This window comes from Siphateles boraxobius, unplaced genomic scaffold (genome assembly GCF_051911475.1).
Source record: "Siphateles boraxobius isolate OS27281-9 unplaced genomic scaffold, OSU_SipBor_1 66, whole genome shotgun sequence".
Taxonomy (NCBI): Eukaryota; Metazoa; Chordata; class Actinopteri; order Cypriniformes; family Leuciscidae; genus Siphateles; species Siphateles boraxobius.
Genome location: NW_027509193.1, coordinates 23035520 through 23052500, shown reverse-complemented (window position 1 = coordinate 23052500; position 16981 = coordinate 23035520). Strand labels below are relative to the sequence as shown.

At 36.7% G+C, this 16981-nt stretch overlaps 1 protein-coding gene across 4 annotated transcripts in view; it reads left to right on the top strand.

The window, feature by feature from the left end:
- The window catches only part of rab11fip4a (RAB11 family interacting protein 4 (class II) a), a 50730-nt gene extending 39755 nt beyond the window's left edge, over nt 1-10975 (top strand). For all 4 annotated transcript variants that reach the window (XM_077213054.1, XM_077213055.1, XM_077213056.1 and 1 more), the window contains 9 exons: nt 2145-2180; nt 2311-2410; nt 2815-2918; nt 3486-3626; nt 3749-3830; nt 5016-5153; nt 5242-5397; nt 6285-6428; nt 8205-10975. In XM_077213054.1, the coding sequence (XP_077069169.1) occupies nt 2145-2180; nt 2311-2410; nt 2815-2918; nt 3486-3626; nt 3749-3830; nt 5016-5153; nt 5242-5397; nt 6285-6428; nt 8205-8321 (1018 nt within the window). In that variant the 3' untranslated portion in view covers nt 8322-10975. The remainder of the gene's footprint in view (nt 1-2144; nt 2181-2310; nt 2411-2814; nt 2919-3485; nt 3627-3748; nt 3831-5015; nt 5154-5241; nt 5398-6284; nt 6429-8204) is intronic.
- The last annotated feature ends 6006 nt before the right edge of the window (nt 10976-16981 follow it).

The window sequence follows — 16981 nt, the reverse complement described above, 5'->3', positions numbered from 1 at the left end:
TGAGCTGCCTCATTGCATTCTTCCTACATAGACTGCCTTCTAAGACAGCATCCTAACCGTCCCAACCTACATGAGTTACTTCATGAGCACATAGATGGCACACAAATAGAGTGCAACAGTGCCCGTCCACTTTTTCAGCTGCCTTGGTTCCGGAAGTATTTATCCCATTCATTTTTTCCAAAGGGATTTTCAAGAAGTCTTCATTTAGAGTTATAAGTCATAAACCAAACCAACCAGGTTAATCACGACTTTTAGGGTTAGTGTGAAAAAGGTTAGAAGATACAGTTTGTACAGTATAAAAACCATTATGTCTATGGAGAGTCCCCACAAAGATAGCGAACCAGACGTGTCTGTGTGTGTGTATGTGTGTGTGTATTTTAGTGTGATTTGCTTGTGAAAATGGGTGATTATGAACATGATTATTTACAAAAATCTGTTGGATTAATGTGTGCTGATGGCTTCAACAAAAAAGCAAATACTGTTGATAACTTTGTAGCTCAAAATAGGTTTGTCTTTAATGGTTTATAAGTTACAGCATAGTTCAAAATAAATTTCCCTATGAAGAAAATGAATGGGATTTTTACTTCCAGACAATTGTTGCACTATAGTTTGATATTAGCATGTTGCTAAGCTAAAACCATGACACTGTAATATGCATAAAAAGATTAACATAAATGAAAATTAAGAATAATATTTACATATGCTCTGTAAAAGTATATTTAGCTACATACATCACTTCCTCTACCACAAAGGAATCTTCTCCAAGTTCAATGCAGTGCATTCTGGGATTACGTTCTCATTATTATTATTATTATAAATGATAATAAAACAGTATTTTAGAAAGCAGCATAATCAAGTGTCTACCTTTTGGAACAGCATAGGTTTGAAACGGTGCAAGAGAGACGTTCAGTAAGAGCTGTGTAATTTCCTTTTCTCTGGGTGAATAGGTGTGATGGGGAAGTGGGATCATGTGGCATTCTGTAGCCTATGGCTAATAATCCCCTGGCATTTTTGTCCAAATCCTCCACTGCATACTCTGCCAAAGTTAAAATGCATTCATGCAAAACATGATCAGCACCCATATGAACTACACCTCTGTAATGATCCGCAAACATTTGGGTTATATATGTTTTTTAAAGCTTAAAAGTAAACATTTGGAAGACTTCTACTGTTGGATGAAAGTTTAATGTAAAAGGCATCTTTTTTTTTTATTGCTAATTTCTGTTTTGTTCTATTTTTTTGTATCAAATATGTCAAGCCAACCGGTCCTGACAGGTCATGAAGAACTATGTGCAACTGCACTTTTGGGGGCATGTGTGTGAATGCTGAGTGTACTTTGTTGGTTCGCAGATTGTCTGGGTCTATCATTGTTGAGGTAGTTAAACGTGTTTTGTCAGTGCTGTGATGTCTGGGTTGAGTTTGAGGACAGGAGAGAGCTGACTTGTATTCCGGTGTTCAGACCTGTGTGATGTAACGAGAGAAGAGGTTTAAAGAATGACGTGGGTCACACAGTTACATAAACTGCAGGCAGAGGTTTATAATTAGAGTGCAGGTGTTCTATTTTTACTGAGGTCCTCCAGAGCTATCTGATTATCACTGTAATCTCATTACCAGGGACAAACTGACTTCAGTACCTGATCTTGGCCACTTGGGGCGATAGTGAATCAGTAATTAGGCTCTAAACAAAACTGATAACCAGAATCGAAGAATGAAACATTGCAGTGGACTGCTAGATTGATGGGAAGCACTGAGAATCAATCCATCCATCCATTTATCTGTCTATCTATCTATATATCTATCCATCTATCTAACTATCTATCTATCTATCTATCTATCTATCTATCTATCTATCTATCTATCTATCTATCTATCTATCTATCTATCTATCTATCTATCTGTCTATATCTGTCTGTCATAAATATGTTTTTTTCTGATTTCATCTTTCAGCATCTATACCCATTAAATTGTATTTTCTGCATGGTATTATGTCATTTACAGTTTGTATATGATGCAAAATGGAGTGAATGTGTAGATTTTAGGAAGCTGTTTAATGTGTCAGGAGAATATGAAACGTAAAAGAGTTGCAAAAGTTTGTAGCAGAGCAAAACTCCGTTCTCTAATCCAGGGATCTTTTGATTTTACAGCCCAAACAGGAAAATTACCAGTACAGCATTTGGTCGGTAAGTCTCTCATCTCTGTTCTGTTCACAAGATCTGTAGAATATAACATTACAAAGTGCTGCATACCCATTGCCTGATAACTGGTTAGAGAGAAGATGTCCTGATTCTCTGTTTTCTGCGTGTCCCACAGTCAGCTCTTCCACCACAGTAACTTCAGCAGCAGTCAGGGCAGCACAGAGGATCTCTTCAGAGACAGCATCGACTCCTGTGATATTGACATCACTGAAAAGGTCTTGGAGGCATAATGAAGTGGTCATTGAAGACCACATTTATTGTTGAATTGCATTGAAAACTGATAAAAATCAAATAATACATAATGGCCTTCACAAGTATTTCTGTTTACTTGTGAATGTGATTCAAAAAGGATTGTCTATAACAGACTCGCTAACACTTTAATTTAAGGTGACATAGTTACACATTACTACATGTACTTACTATAGTTATAATAGTAAATTTTGCATAATTACAAGTAACTAACCCAAACCCTAACCGTAACTCTGTAGGAAGTACATGTAGTTAATTCAAGATAATTACTTGAGTAAAAAAAATTCTCAGTACTTATATAAGTAAGTACAGTGTAACCACGTCACCTTAAAATAAAGTGTAACCACAAACTTCTTTATTCATATTGCAGGTGAGTTATTTGGAAAAGAAGATCACAGAGCTTGAGAACGACAGCCTGGCTAATGGAGATCTGAAATCCAAACTTAAACAGGAAAACACTCAACTAGTTCACAGGTAAAGATGACAGAGATCTGACTATTAGATACAGATATGATTTGTTATAAAGAGCGTACAGATTTTTGAATTGTGGGGTCATTAAGACCATTTTTAAAGATATTAATACTTTTATTCAGCAAGGATGCGTTAAATTGATCTATTTAAATCAGTAAAGATTTATAATGTTGCAAAAGATTTCTATTTCTAATAAATAATTTTGAACTTTCTATATTAATCAAACAATCTTAAATATTAAGCAGCACAACCGTTTTCAACATTGATAATAATAAGAAATGTTTCTTGAGCAGCAAATCATCATATTAGACTAATTTCTGAAGGATCATGTGACACTGAAAACTGGATAATAATGAAAATTCAGCTTTGACATCACAAGAATAAGTTACATTTTAAAATATTGTCAAATAGAAAAGTTATTTTAAATTGTAATATTATGTCACAATATTACTGTTTTTACTGTATTTTTGACCAAATAAACTCAGCATTGGTGAGCATAAGAGACTTGTAGTTGTGCAATATGTTTTCTAATGTCTGTATGTGTTTTTTTTGTACATGTTTACCCATCAGGGTACATGAGCTAGAGGAGCAGATCAAAGATCAGGAGACGCGTGCAGAGCAATGTCTAGAGGAGGAGCTGAAGAGACACAGAGAGGCCTACAGTAAGATGGAGAGAGACAAGAGCACTGAGATTGAACTGCTTAGTAACAGGTACCAGAAGTCTCAGATAAGAAACCTCACAAAAACACATACATGAAGCATGTACACAGGAACACTATTCAGCAGGCGAGTGTATGGCATACTACTTTATAATGGATGATTCCTCCCTATAGGGTCCAGCAGCTAGAAGAGGAAAACGCAGAGATGAAAGTGAATGTGTGCAGACTCAAGTCTCAGACTGAGAAACTAGACCAGGTCAGAGATGCATCCTAACTCAAGCTAAAACTCCCTTGACCATCACAACCACATGACCCACATGATACAGCTCATCAAGTTACGGGTCACATGATTAATTTAAACTATTAAAAGACAGCACTTTCTTGCTCTCCTACACCCGTTTTCACACTGTCACTTCTGACCTCACTGAAGCATCTTTTGACACATTTCAGCTGGCAGTGTTAACAGCACACTCTTTCGTGCTGCTTGCATTAGCCAGTGTTATGAGTGTGAAAGCTGCTGCCTGCATGACATTAGCAGCCCTGTATTTAGACTCAGAGACTGTGAGGCTTTGATATCTGAGATGGAATGAAACATTGTGGAGCAACTGGATGACTTGATGCTGTAGCCTTTCCATAAGGCTTTAAAACTAGGTCACTGTCTGATATAGCTAAAATATATAAGGGTCCTCTTGTGGACTAGACTGAAAAATGCAGTTTTTAGCTGAAGAAGCTACACTTATGATAAAATTGTTGTCAGATTTTATTGCTGATGCTAATGTTTGAAATACATTAAAATGTGATCTTGATAGAGTTTTCCCCTTACAAGTTGTACTTGTATGCCTGTTGCCTACCTAGAAAACAGCTTCATGAGACCCAGAATGGCCGCCAAGTTCACTTAAAAATTAAACTTCTGTCATCATTTACTCACCCTCAAGTTGTTTCAAACCTGTATGAATTTCTTTCTTCTGCTGAACACAAAATAAGATATTTTGAAGAATGTCAGTAACCAGACAGTTGATGTACCCCATTGATTTCCTTAGTAGAAAAAAAAAATACTATGGAAGTCAATGGGGTACATCAACTGTTTGGATTTTTCATTATCAAGTTAACTAAAGGGATTTTTTTACTCACTATGTCAAGTCAAATTTATTTGCATAGCTTTTTTCACAATGCAGATTGTTTCACACAGTCACACTGTTATGTCTAAAATGCCTTAATGCTTTTAACATAGAACAGACTTAGGGGCTGGGTGACACGGCAATATACGGTATAACGATGGTATAAATGATCCTCTGGATTTAGATGTAGCTATATTGCATTTATTATTTTGTTTATAAGATATATCAGTGTCACAGTGATTAGACAGAATTACTATATCCAAATGACTAATTTCATGGTAAAATGTGGTATATATTTGTACTGTATGTATATTTGTGCACAGGAGAAGCAGCGTATGACAGATAAACTGGAAGACACAAGCCTGCGTTTGAAGGATGAGATGGATCTGTACAGGAAAATGATGGATAAGCTTTGGCAGAACAGACATGAGTTTCAGAAGGAGCGAGAGGCCATGCAAGAGGTAGAGCATGTCTTTTTGCAGATTACAACTGTACACATACATGAACTTAAATATACAGACCTCTCACACAATCCACATGTGCATGTAGCTGATTGAGGACCTGCGGCGCGAACTGGAGCACCTGCAACTCTTTAAACTGGAGACTGAGAAGCCCGGCCGTGGCCGTAGCGCTGCTGGGCTGTCGGAATACAATGCCAAGACTCGAGAGATTGAACTGGAGCACGAAGCAAAACGGCTTAAGCAGGTGCAGTGGAAAGATATGGCCGTGCTTATTGTGCTGTCTGTGATATGTTATCTTACAATATCATTGCTGATCAAACAGCTGTATGATTGTTTTTATGATACACAGTATAGTGTACTGATTCTGTGTATACTATACATCAACTGTCAAGCTCCAAAAAACACAGAAGAATCACAAAAGTGGCTTATGCAATATAAAGAAATTTAAGTCATTATTCATTGAAAATTGTCTGATTTTAATGAGAATTGTTATAAATACTATACATTAGAGGTTCTCAACCATTTTCACTCCAAGGCCTGCTGCTGTCCGAGACAATATCCAAAAAAAAAATTTTTTATTATTGAAAGAAAATAAAAGCGACAATAGTAAGTAAATTCCAAAAATTTCAGTTGATTAAGAACTGAATTGTATTTCAGGGTTCACACTTTATATGCACTGTGAATTTACATGTTTCCAGTCATTTGTGATTAAGGGAAAAGCTTTTTTTTAATAAGTTTTATTCACATTTATAGCGATTTCAGCACAACTAAATATGTTATAGCCTAAAATGACAACAACAAAAAATCGTATTCATTATAGAAATTTACATGACTTTTCCAGGTATAAAGTCTTATAATTAAAAAATCATATTTTTAAAATTCCCTCATATACAGTAAGCAGGTTTCCCAAGGCTGTGGGAACCCTGGTTCTTTAATAAAAAATGGCAGTTCTTGAAAGAACGGATAAAATAAGAACTGATTTGAGCTGTTTTAGCTTATTTTGAAATTTGGAAGTGTGCTGAGGTACCCGAGTGAGAACCACTGCTGTATATTATATAGGCATAATGTGTGCATATGTACCTCCTAGAATTTATTATGAATGGCACACTGATGTATTTCAACTTCTTACAGGAGAACCATAAACTCAGAGACCAGAACGATGATCTCAACGGACAGATTCTCAGCCTCAGCCTATATGAGGCCAAAAACCTGTTTGCTTGTCACACCAAGGCCCAATCACTGGCAGCGGAGATAGACAACGCCTCCAGAGATGAGGTGAGAAGCGCAGAATACAGAACCTCACAAACTAGAAATGACTGCTCCCGTTAAGTGATAGGATTGTAGTCCCATCCCCAAAAATGTTTATTTTATGCCATTACGTGTTAGTAGAGTTATTTAATATTCAATTAAATTATAAGTTTGATTTTCAACCAGCTTTTTATAGTTACAATATGGGTATTATATGTAAATTGCATTTAATAACTTTAAACTAGAATTCATTTTCATTTAACTGCACATATGCAAGTGTCCAAAACATGAGGCTACATTCATTTCGAATTTCACATATAATCATTTATGTTAATGTAATCTCATTAAGTAATCAATAAAATCTTGTACTCTTTTTAAACGGATGCTACAGTGTACAACTTTTTCACAAGGGACCTGCACCCAGATCTATTGAGCTGTGTTCGCTATCGCCTCCCATACCCCTTTTCACTACTCCCTATGTTACTCCACTAATATAGTCCCTTTGAAGGATTGAATGAAAACGAGTGAGCGAATTCGGAAACTGAGAGCACCGGAAGGGCTGCCGCTTTTGTAAACTGCAAACTGCAAACTGGCAGCTCCAGTAGTAATGAAAATATTTATCTTGAACTCTGTCATGGAAACTAGCATGTATAAACCTTAAGTAAACAATTTAATAATCAATTAAAAAGGAATTTATACCTGTATGACATTATGCTGTAGCCACATCGGACCAGCGGTTTTGGGCGCCATCTTCTGGTCAGATGTGGGAATTCATTTGGCACGACTCTAACAAGGCATTATGGGTATTTTCTAGCCATTGAGTGTACATCTGTTGTACACTCGTTGTTGCGGTGCATTATGGGATTAAATGAGTGCACTCGATTACATCCACTATGGTTTCAGACACCACTACAAATGGCTGTCCCCTTAAAAAGTGCCCTATATAAGGTTATAGGGGCGATTTCAGACACAGCCCTGGTTTATTTGTGCTTCATGTGGCGGCCTTTTGACAGTTCAAATGCTTTTGTTAAAACTACAGATCATACTTCCCCATGTTTGTATCCCTGCTCACGGACAGTCATATCGAGCCCAGTGCATTGTGGGAGTTGAAGTGTTCCTTATTTTTTGTGGCAAAAAGGAAAGCCTTTTCTCTAGTCATGTAGCACCAGTTTTTTTTTAAACCCATTTTTTTTAAAGCCCATCTTGCCCATCGGTGGTGAATCACCCTTTTATGATTCTGTACCTTAATATATAGTTAAAACGATAGTTCACCCAAAAATGAAAATTAGCCCATGATTTACATATTACGTAATGTAACGCTGTGCGTCAAGTTTAAGGGTTAACTTACTCTTTTGGCATAAATCAATGCATACGGCCGTCTGCCGCTAGTTATTTTTGTCCAAAAAGTTTTAAATATGGATATTTTTCTTACATGAACGCATTGCTTCACTTCAAAAGGCCTTTATTAACCCCCGCAGAGCCGTTTCGAGCACTTTAATCATGAATAGATGCGCTTTAATGGACTTCCAAAGTCAAACAGCCATTCACTCTCATTATCAAGCTTGGAAGAGCAAGGACATTTTTTAATATGACTACGATTGTATTCGTCTGAAAGAAGAATGTCAAATACACCTAGAATTTTTGGGTGAACTATCCCTTTAAGTGTTTATATGATTTATTGACGCTTTACATTCACACTAAGAACATTAGCAGATGTTTTTATCTAGAGGAACCTACAAAATGTCCTTCAGCTTTACATGAAATACTGCCATAGTCATTTGGTCAATCTCTCTATCCTTCCAGCTGGTTGAAGCTTTGAAAGAACAAGAGGAGATCAACTACCGTTTAAGGCAGTACATGGACAAGATCATCCTGGCTATCCTCGACCACAACCCCTCCATTTTAGAGATCAAGCAGTAGGGATCTGAGCTGAGAGCAGGTAGAGGACTCAGACTTGGCAGAGAGCTCCTCCTTCAGGCCGGGGGTTTGAAATGCACCTTTGACCCTTACACCAAGTCATCATGTATTACAGAGCAAATTGCTTTAAAAAAAAAATTCATGTCTCTCATGTGCTCTGCCTCACACACATGAGTTACAGTTTCCATTTCCATGCTATGAGTTTAGGCTGTAAAAATGACATAAACAAGTGATGAAACTGGAATTTATAGAGTAGAAGTGTACTTTTCACTCTCAGTTATATATACACACTACCTCTGAGTATGTACAACTCAGTGTTGTATTCTAAACATGAACAAAACAAGTAGAATTATGATAAATATCACATGATCACACCATATAGGAGAGCTATACATGCACCCTATGGCATGTGGGGTTTATAATTATTATTATTATTTGAACATTTTAATCAGCCCTCTAGATTTTTTCTATAAAGTACGGTCTGCCTATGAATTTTAACAATCCAGCGCTAAATCAATGGACAGAGCAATAGAAAGGCATGACTGTATAATTACAATAATCTGCAGATAAGGGAACTTCCTTTGAATGTTCTCTGCCTACATACATTGTGGTCTGCTGTGAAAATAATAAAATCATGTCAGTCCATTCTAAGATAAAATACACTGCTGTTAATAGCTGATGTTTTCAGTTCTTAAATAATCATACAGCTTGTAACGGGACTGTGCTCAACATCCTTTGACTGTAGTAGAGAAGCACAAGGGAACGGTGTGAGTACTGATGACACAGTTGTACAATATAGTATATACGTGTAGAAAGAAAAATCTATAGAAAATATGAAAAAGAAACGTTTATTTTTCTTAGAAGTCTGTTCGAATGAAATGATGGTCCATCGAAGTTTCAAGGAAGATGTGGATGTAGTACATAATGAGTGAGAATTAGATGATCATGATATAATAAAATTGTATAGTTTTACCAAGAAAACAAAAAAAGCCCCACAAAATTACGGCCATAACACAGTGTAGTTAAAACATTAATATCAAGGTAAATGTCTCTATTAGAACAATTTATGGTCTAAATATAAAATATATGCAAAATCAAATATATATATACACTACCTTTCAAAAGTTTGGGATCAGTAATTTTTTTTTAATGGAACTAAATCTAAATCCAGATGCATTCAATTGATCAAAAGTGACAGTTAAGACATTTATAATGTTACAAAAGATTTCTATTTTTTAAACAAATGCTGTTCTTTTGAACTTTCTATTCATCAAACAATACTGCAAAGCAGCACAACTGTTTTCATGATTGATAATGAGAAATGTTTCTTGAGCATCAAATCAGCATATTAGAATAATATCTGAAGGTCATGTGACACTGAAGACTGGAGTAATGATGCAGAAGAATAAATTACATTTAAAAATCTCTTAAAACTGAAAACTATTATATCATTATATTACTGTTTTTATTGTGTTTTTGATCAAAGAAATGGTGAGCATAACAGTCTTTCAAAAACATAAAAAAATCTTACTGACCCCATTATTTTACTGTTTTGTCTTGATCACGTGACAGTAATATATTGATAATGTACACAAGTGAAGCTGCACATTTAATAAAAGTTCTTGAACTGTACATCCCACGAATGGATCACCATGCCACTCACAGTATTCTGTATTCCCATATTCCCATTTTACAGATTTAGCTAGTCATATGCTATGTGAATCACTGTATTTTAAAGGAGCCAATACTGCTACATGCTCGATTGTCACAAACTAGTTTTGCTTTGTTGCACAAATTGTACTGAATCTGTTTCTTTGCATGGTCTTAATCTCTTTTTGTTTGTGCCCTTTATTTGGAATGTATAACAATTAATGTTTCGGTTGTTTCAATAACTATTAATCTGATCAGTTATAGAGGAGCTTTTATATCTTTCTGTTCTACTTGTTCTGTAGCATTTTTTCACTCATTGTAAATGTTGTACAGAGAATAGTTAATATTTGTATTGATGTGCCACTCATTAACCTTAATGAATAAAAGAAAGGCTGTCTTTTATACAGTTTTATGACAAAATGGCAAGTTAGACGTGCGACCAAGTAATGTATAAATAATTTGCAACTGTTGAAATAAAGTGACATCACACCTTACTTATATCCTGACATCACACCTTACTGATGTCACACAAACAAAGCTCGTTCTTCATCGTCAAGCTAAAGAAAGGGAATTTGATTTCTTCTGAAGAAACACCCATATTAAAACCATAATTTTTCATATAATTTCCGTTTAACACTGGAACGACCAAACCCTGACCCTTTCCCAGCTACAATGTCATTTTTGCACATTTTGAAGAGTCGTGCTGTGTCCGTGTCCACTGTTACAGGTTAGATGTAACACAGTTTGACATTTTTCTGTGGGTCATGGTTTACACAACCTTTTTGGTGTTTACGCCTTTTTTGTTGTTATAGAAAAGATAGACCTTTCTTTTGTCCAGTGTGTGGGTATATAACTAGATTTACTATTACTCATATATATATATTTACACAAGTAGGAAAGGACAAATGAAAAAAGCTTTCAGAAAATTAAATAATAGTTTAAAGGCCTCAAGAGTTATGACCATTTTGAAATGTACAATAAATGACTTGTTTTGGCATGACTTGAAATGAAAAGAGTTTTGACTTTTTTGTCTTCTCCATCAGTCTTTAATGCATGAACAGATCAGTTTTAATCTGGAAATATGACTTTGCCTTCTTTGCTAGAACAAAATGTAACTTTGTCTTCATCTTGTGGACAAAGGCTGCAATATAAAGCAAGTGATCACAGCAGGCCACGATTAGTGCCCTAGACATAGAGATGAGAAACAGTAATGGATTTAAATGCATCATTCCTAAAATGAGTGAATATGTAGTTCAGTTCAAGTGGTTAAGTTACACACTGGATGTTCTCATTGCGGATCTTACAGCTTTCTTTCATAATGCAGGTGTTTTCAACTGGAGATTTCAAGAAATGTAACCAAAATATTATTGATTGGAGGACTAAGATCTGTGTTATGACGTCAAGTTATTTGCAATTTACATTATGTTGCGTTTTTGTGAACTTTGTTCACACAAGCATTAAACTTCCTCTTGAACAAGCCACCAGGGGGTGTTATGGAGTTTTGTAAACGTTTTAACCTACTAATAAAGTGAAACCAATAAACTGAGATGCTTTTTCTGTTTCTATGACTGAAACTGAGAAATTTTCACACTAACACAACTAATCAACAAGCAAAGATTATTATCTCCAGCTAATTGTCTTTTAATTTTCTTTCTTTCTTGCCAATGCTGTTTTTCTACAGCTTTATGTACATATTTTCATGCCACAGTCCTATCATGGGCCTTTAATTTGAACAGATATTAATCACATGATAATCTCACGTATGTGTGTACAAGTCTCATGATAACTACACTTTCCTGGCATAAAGTGTTTGTATGCAAGGAACGTCCTCATTCTTCACATTGCTGAGGTTCTGATAAGCCAGTCACCTCCCTCACAATTCTCATTAGACACATCCACCAAGAATGTGCTCTTCAAGAACGACTTGCATGTGTTTTATCACAGCTGTCCAAACAAAAAGTCTCGCAGACCCTCTCCTGAATTCACGAAACGCCTTCTTTGTCTCAGTTTTGGGGGTTTTAAAAGGGATATATTTAGAAATAGGTCCTTATATGAGATGATTGCCTCACTAGAACAAGATTTGTTGTCGCTGTGAATGGGGAAAACATTTCTTATCATCTATCTATCTATCTATCTATCTATCTATCTATCTATCTATCTATCTATCTATCTATCTATCTATCTATCTATTAACGACATGTTAATGACAGAATTTTTATATAACGACATTTTTGGGTAAACTATCCCTTTAAGGAAGTAAATAAAGGGCTAATAGCTTAAAGTCAGCTTCAAAATAGACCCAATGGTTTAAATGACCTGTCGATGTTGCTGTAGCCCACAGCTGTTTCACTCCCACACCAGACCTTAGAGTCTCTACTCTCCTGTCATGGTGTGTGCTACATTACCTCTCTGCTAGGGGAATGTAGCGTTTTATTTGGGCCAGGCGCGGCTGCTCCTCATGGTTGAGCACTGCAAGGTGTGAATGACCTCCTTCTCACAAGAGCAGGGAGGACGTAAGTGAGGAGCCCAAAGTACAGGGGTCTGTCCCACTTACACACTTTTCTCAGATCTTCTTTTAGGATCGGGCGTCTTGGACCAGAGACTCCAAATCACAGCTGAGGATGACAAAATTATAGTCTGATATATAGATGAGCATACTGACCTGATCTAACACACATAAAGCCTGTTATGGAACATTAATTATTTGATCAGATCTTTTTGGGCTAGGAAACTCATCCAAGATCAGATTTAGTCTGATTTTTTTCTATTGTTTCCGATACAAGTTTCTGACTTGATAAATCATCACCTTGGATAGAAATTATAGTTTAGAAAGTATAGAAATTATAAGGTTCTATCTGACATTTTTGTCCAAATGGAGTTATTCACATATTCTTATTCTGTGAGAACTTATTTTCATTATGTGATGTTAAAAAAAAAAAAAAAAAAAAAAAGTTGTGTACATTTTGGGACTTTTTTATTTAAAAAAAAAAAAGTTCAATCTACAAAGTCGAATGGAATGCAAAAACTTTGAAGCTCAATATCTCCAAACCACTCAAAATGCAGAAAGATCCTTATAATTCCAAGGTGGGGAAATGTAATCGACAGTTTTTAATTTTTTAATTTTACATTTCTTTTAGTTATTATTTATTATTCAATGAAAATGAGAAATGTTGCCTTGCATCTAGCTGCAATATAAAACGTTTAGGTTTTTATGTATTTTATTTTATTTCAGTTAATGTTTATTTTATTTCAAGTAGCAAAAATGTTTTTATGGTTTTAGTTTTATTATATTCCCAATCCAAACCTGTAATACTTTTTTTTTTTTTACATCTTTTTACATCTCAGAAAAAAACGGAGGAAAGGATATGAGTGTGAATAAATTATGACAGAATTGTAATTTCAGGGTGAACTGTCCCTTTAAGTCTCTGATGTCCATACTGAGTGCTTTTCCCACTCCCCACTGCAAAATCAATTGACTTTGTGTTAATTGCTATTCTCAACGTGATGTCTGCCCTCTGGCCATAAAAAGATCACAGTTCTCCCACATGTCCGGCGGGCCATCTTCACACAGCTCTTTTGAGAGAAACTGTCTTCAGTGAGGTTTCACTCTGAGTTTCTTGAGGGGAAAAATCAATCTGAAGCCCTCGTGCGTAGACAGAAGGACAGAGCAGTCAATGTTAGATAATTCTCTCATATGCAAGGCCCTATTGAATGTAACGAAGGAAAAAATAATCACTGGTCATGTTGCTTAAAAAGTCAGTAAGTGTTGTTTTGGATCAGCCACATTCAGTTTCTTTCAGTCTACTCTCTCTGGTTTTTAAAGTGATAGTTCACCCCCCAAAAAAATCTGTCATTATTTACTCACCCTGATGTTGGTCCAAACCTTGTTCTGCTGAGCCACATCTTATAACTAGATTACTACAGTCCATGGAGGGCATGTTGTTAGAGCCCCAGTGTTATAAGTAAAATATCTTTCTTTGTTTCATGCAGAAGAAAGAAAAACATATGGTTTTGGAACGACATGAAGGTGAGTAAATGATGACAGAATTTAAATTATTTGGATGAACTATCCCTTTAAGTAGCTGCTTTTTTTGGCCTGCAGTGCAGTATGAATGACACCGCATCAAAGGACTTTGTGTATGGTAGTCTCTTTAAAACTGAACATATGGAACCTTTACGGCCATGTGGTGTTAATTTCAATATTATGTGGCAGAAGTCATTGAGATCTGCAATAAGAACAGCATGGGATACAGAAAAGATAAAGACAAATTTAGTGCGACTTTGGGTCCCAAATGACACTTTGTAAAAATAAAATGAAAAAAAAAACTTTTGGAAAGCATGGAGTGTGTGACTCAGTGTGTGTGAGCTGTAAAGGGGAACTCCGATCTGTCCAGGCATGCCTCCAGCACTCTCTCTTTCCCATATAATGACTCATAGAAACGTGTTGTTTAAAGTAGGGGAATTCTGCCCTGGTCTGGCTGCCCAGCATGTTGGGGGCTAACGTGAGACAATGGCTCATGGAAAGCTTATGGTAAGAAGCGCTAGCCAATAAGAGCCTAAAACAGTCCCGCTGCAGTGTTTTTGGCGTAGCCTATCGCACTGGAATGACATTTGGCAATAATCTGTTTGTCAGCCTAAACGCAGAGCAGAAACAGATTCCAGCTAGGCATTTCAGGTTCTCTGTAACTGATGGAAAAACAGATTGGAGTGTTGAGAAATTTTCTATGTTCTGGCTTTGCCAAACCCTCCAATAGGGGAGCAGACTTCAACTGTTGCTGGGCAACTGTGCCAGTCCTGCCCGGAGAGAGTGCCAAGCTTAGAGAGAGCTGTGTGTGGAGCCATGTGGATCCTGTAAGCCCTGGCATTCCTGTTCATCTAGCTCATCTGCCACCAAGCCGAAGAAGATCACTCGGCTCTGGATGTCTCCTGAGATGGCACTGATGCCTGGGTCTAAGTGACTCTTGAATATCTTCTGACACATGCCATGACCCCAAACACATTCAATGTAAAGCATTTAATAAGATTATATGCACAGCAAATTCAGTCATGCACAGTAGACAGTGTGCCTGGAGCAACCTTATGAGGGTGCAGGTGGAAACCAAAGAGGTTTATGATACTTTGAGAGAGCTGTAAGCATTTCCATTCACCACAATGGAAGTTGCTCAACTTGCACAGAGAAGCCAGTTTCACACAATGAGCCCACCAAAAACCTACATACTTGAATGGCCGTGGAGAAAGTTACTTTTTATCTACTAGCTGAGACTAACTGAGCCGCGCTAACCAGCCTTGGTGAGAAAAACGATTTGAAAGTCATTTTATGGACCACACTCAAAGTAGGACTTAAAATACTGCATTTGGAGTTCTCAGTAACTTGAACTGGCTTGGTAACAGGGCTCATAGTGTTGTTTGTAACCACAGAAAACAGTCATTACATGTGAATTTCAGGTATGAGAAGAGCAAATGTTTTAGAAGGGCTGAAAAACTGCTGAGGCTTATAGTCTTGAAAAGAAGAATGATGTCAGTGTATAGGACAATCTCAGAATGTCAGAAACAATCTTTCATGAAGGAAGCCATACATACAAACAAACAAACATAAATAAATAATACATCATATGGGATTATTTTGATGCACATAATTAGAATAGAATAGAATGAGGCATTTATATAGCGCTTTTATATGTACTATACACCCAAAGCGCTTTACAATCATGTCGGGATCTCTCCTCTACCACCACCAGTGTGCAGCATCCACACACCACACACCAGGTGGAGAGGAGAGAGAGTGATAGAGCAAATTCAATGGATGGGGATTATTAGGAGGCCATGATTGGCAAGGGCCAATGGAGGGAATTTGGCCAGGGCACCGGGGTTTAGCCTACACCCCTACTCTTTTACGAGAAATGCCATGGGATTTTTAGTGACCACAGAGAGTCAGGACCTCGGTTTTACGTCTCATCCGAAGGACGAGACGTTACAATAATACAATAATTACAATATTGTACAACATTGCAATAATAATCATCATAAACAACATACAGAGCTTCTACTTGTACCACCTGACTGCTGCAGTTTGGTGTTGATAGTGTTGCCAGAGAAACGCATAAATTCGAGTCTGAGGACGTGAACAGCTCCAGGTTGTCCTGAGAACATCACGGGGTTGCCATCTTTTAATTACAGTTACGATATGGCGTGAATGCAGCATAAACTCATTGTTTTGGTTCAGGAGGAACTTTAAAAGGCGGCTGCTTTTGTTTGTAGTGCTCGCTGACTGTATGTCCAAAACTCTGCCCCGAATGCAATGATTGGACGAACATTTTTTGGTCCTGTGACTTCCATTGAAGATATGCATGTTTTAATATTAAAATTTCTATCAGGATATGAAGAGAGTTTCAACCAGTGCATATAACAAAAAGGCTTTATTAAACAAACTGTCTAGCCTACCTTTAAGTTACAAGATTCAACTAGGAATGATATTGTTTTATATATACTTCAAATTACTTGTACAACCAATTTAATTATATTTGAATATGGCAGCAACTAAATTTAAGTTTTTAAGTTGAATTAGGGGTAATTTTTTTTACAGTGTAAACATGAAATATATTGGAGAGCGAGTTGATATGCAATATCAATGGAATATGAGGAAATGAGTCAGACTTGAAGACCTTGTCATCTTTGTTGAACACCCCGCACATGCATCCTCCTGTGTCTGGGTTCAAGAGCTCTTATATCTTCTGGTCAGGAGAGAACAGATGTTTCCAGGACATCATCGAGTAAACATCTCTTCCTCTATGTCTCCTGTGCCATATGACAGGTTGGAGAGTTGTTTGTCATGAAGGTGGGAAGCCTCCACCTTCATCATACTAGAGACATCCAAGACATTTATCATGGATTTGAAAACCACTGTGCGCTAATGATGCTATTTTGAGACACTGTCAAATATGTCTACTGCATGATAGCCATCTTAAAATTTGTTCTGTAGGTTCTGGAGTTTGTTACTATGAGTGGGAGAAGGT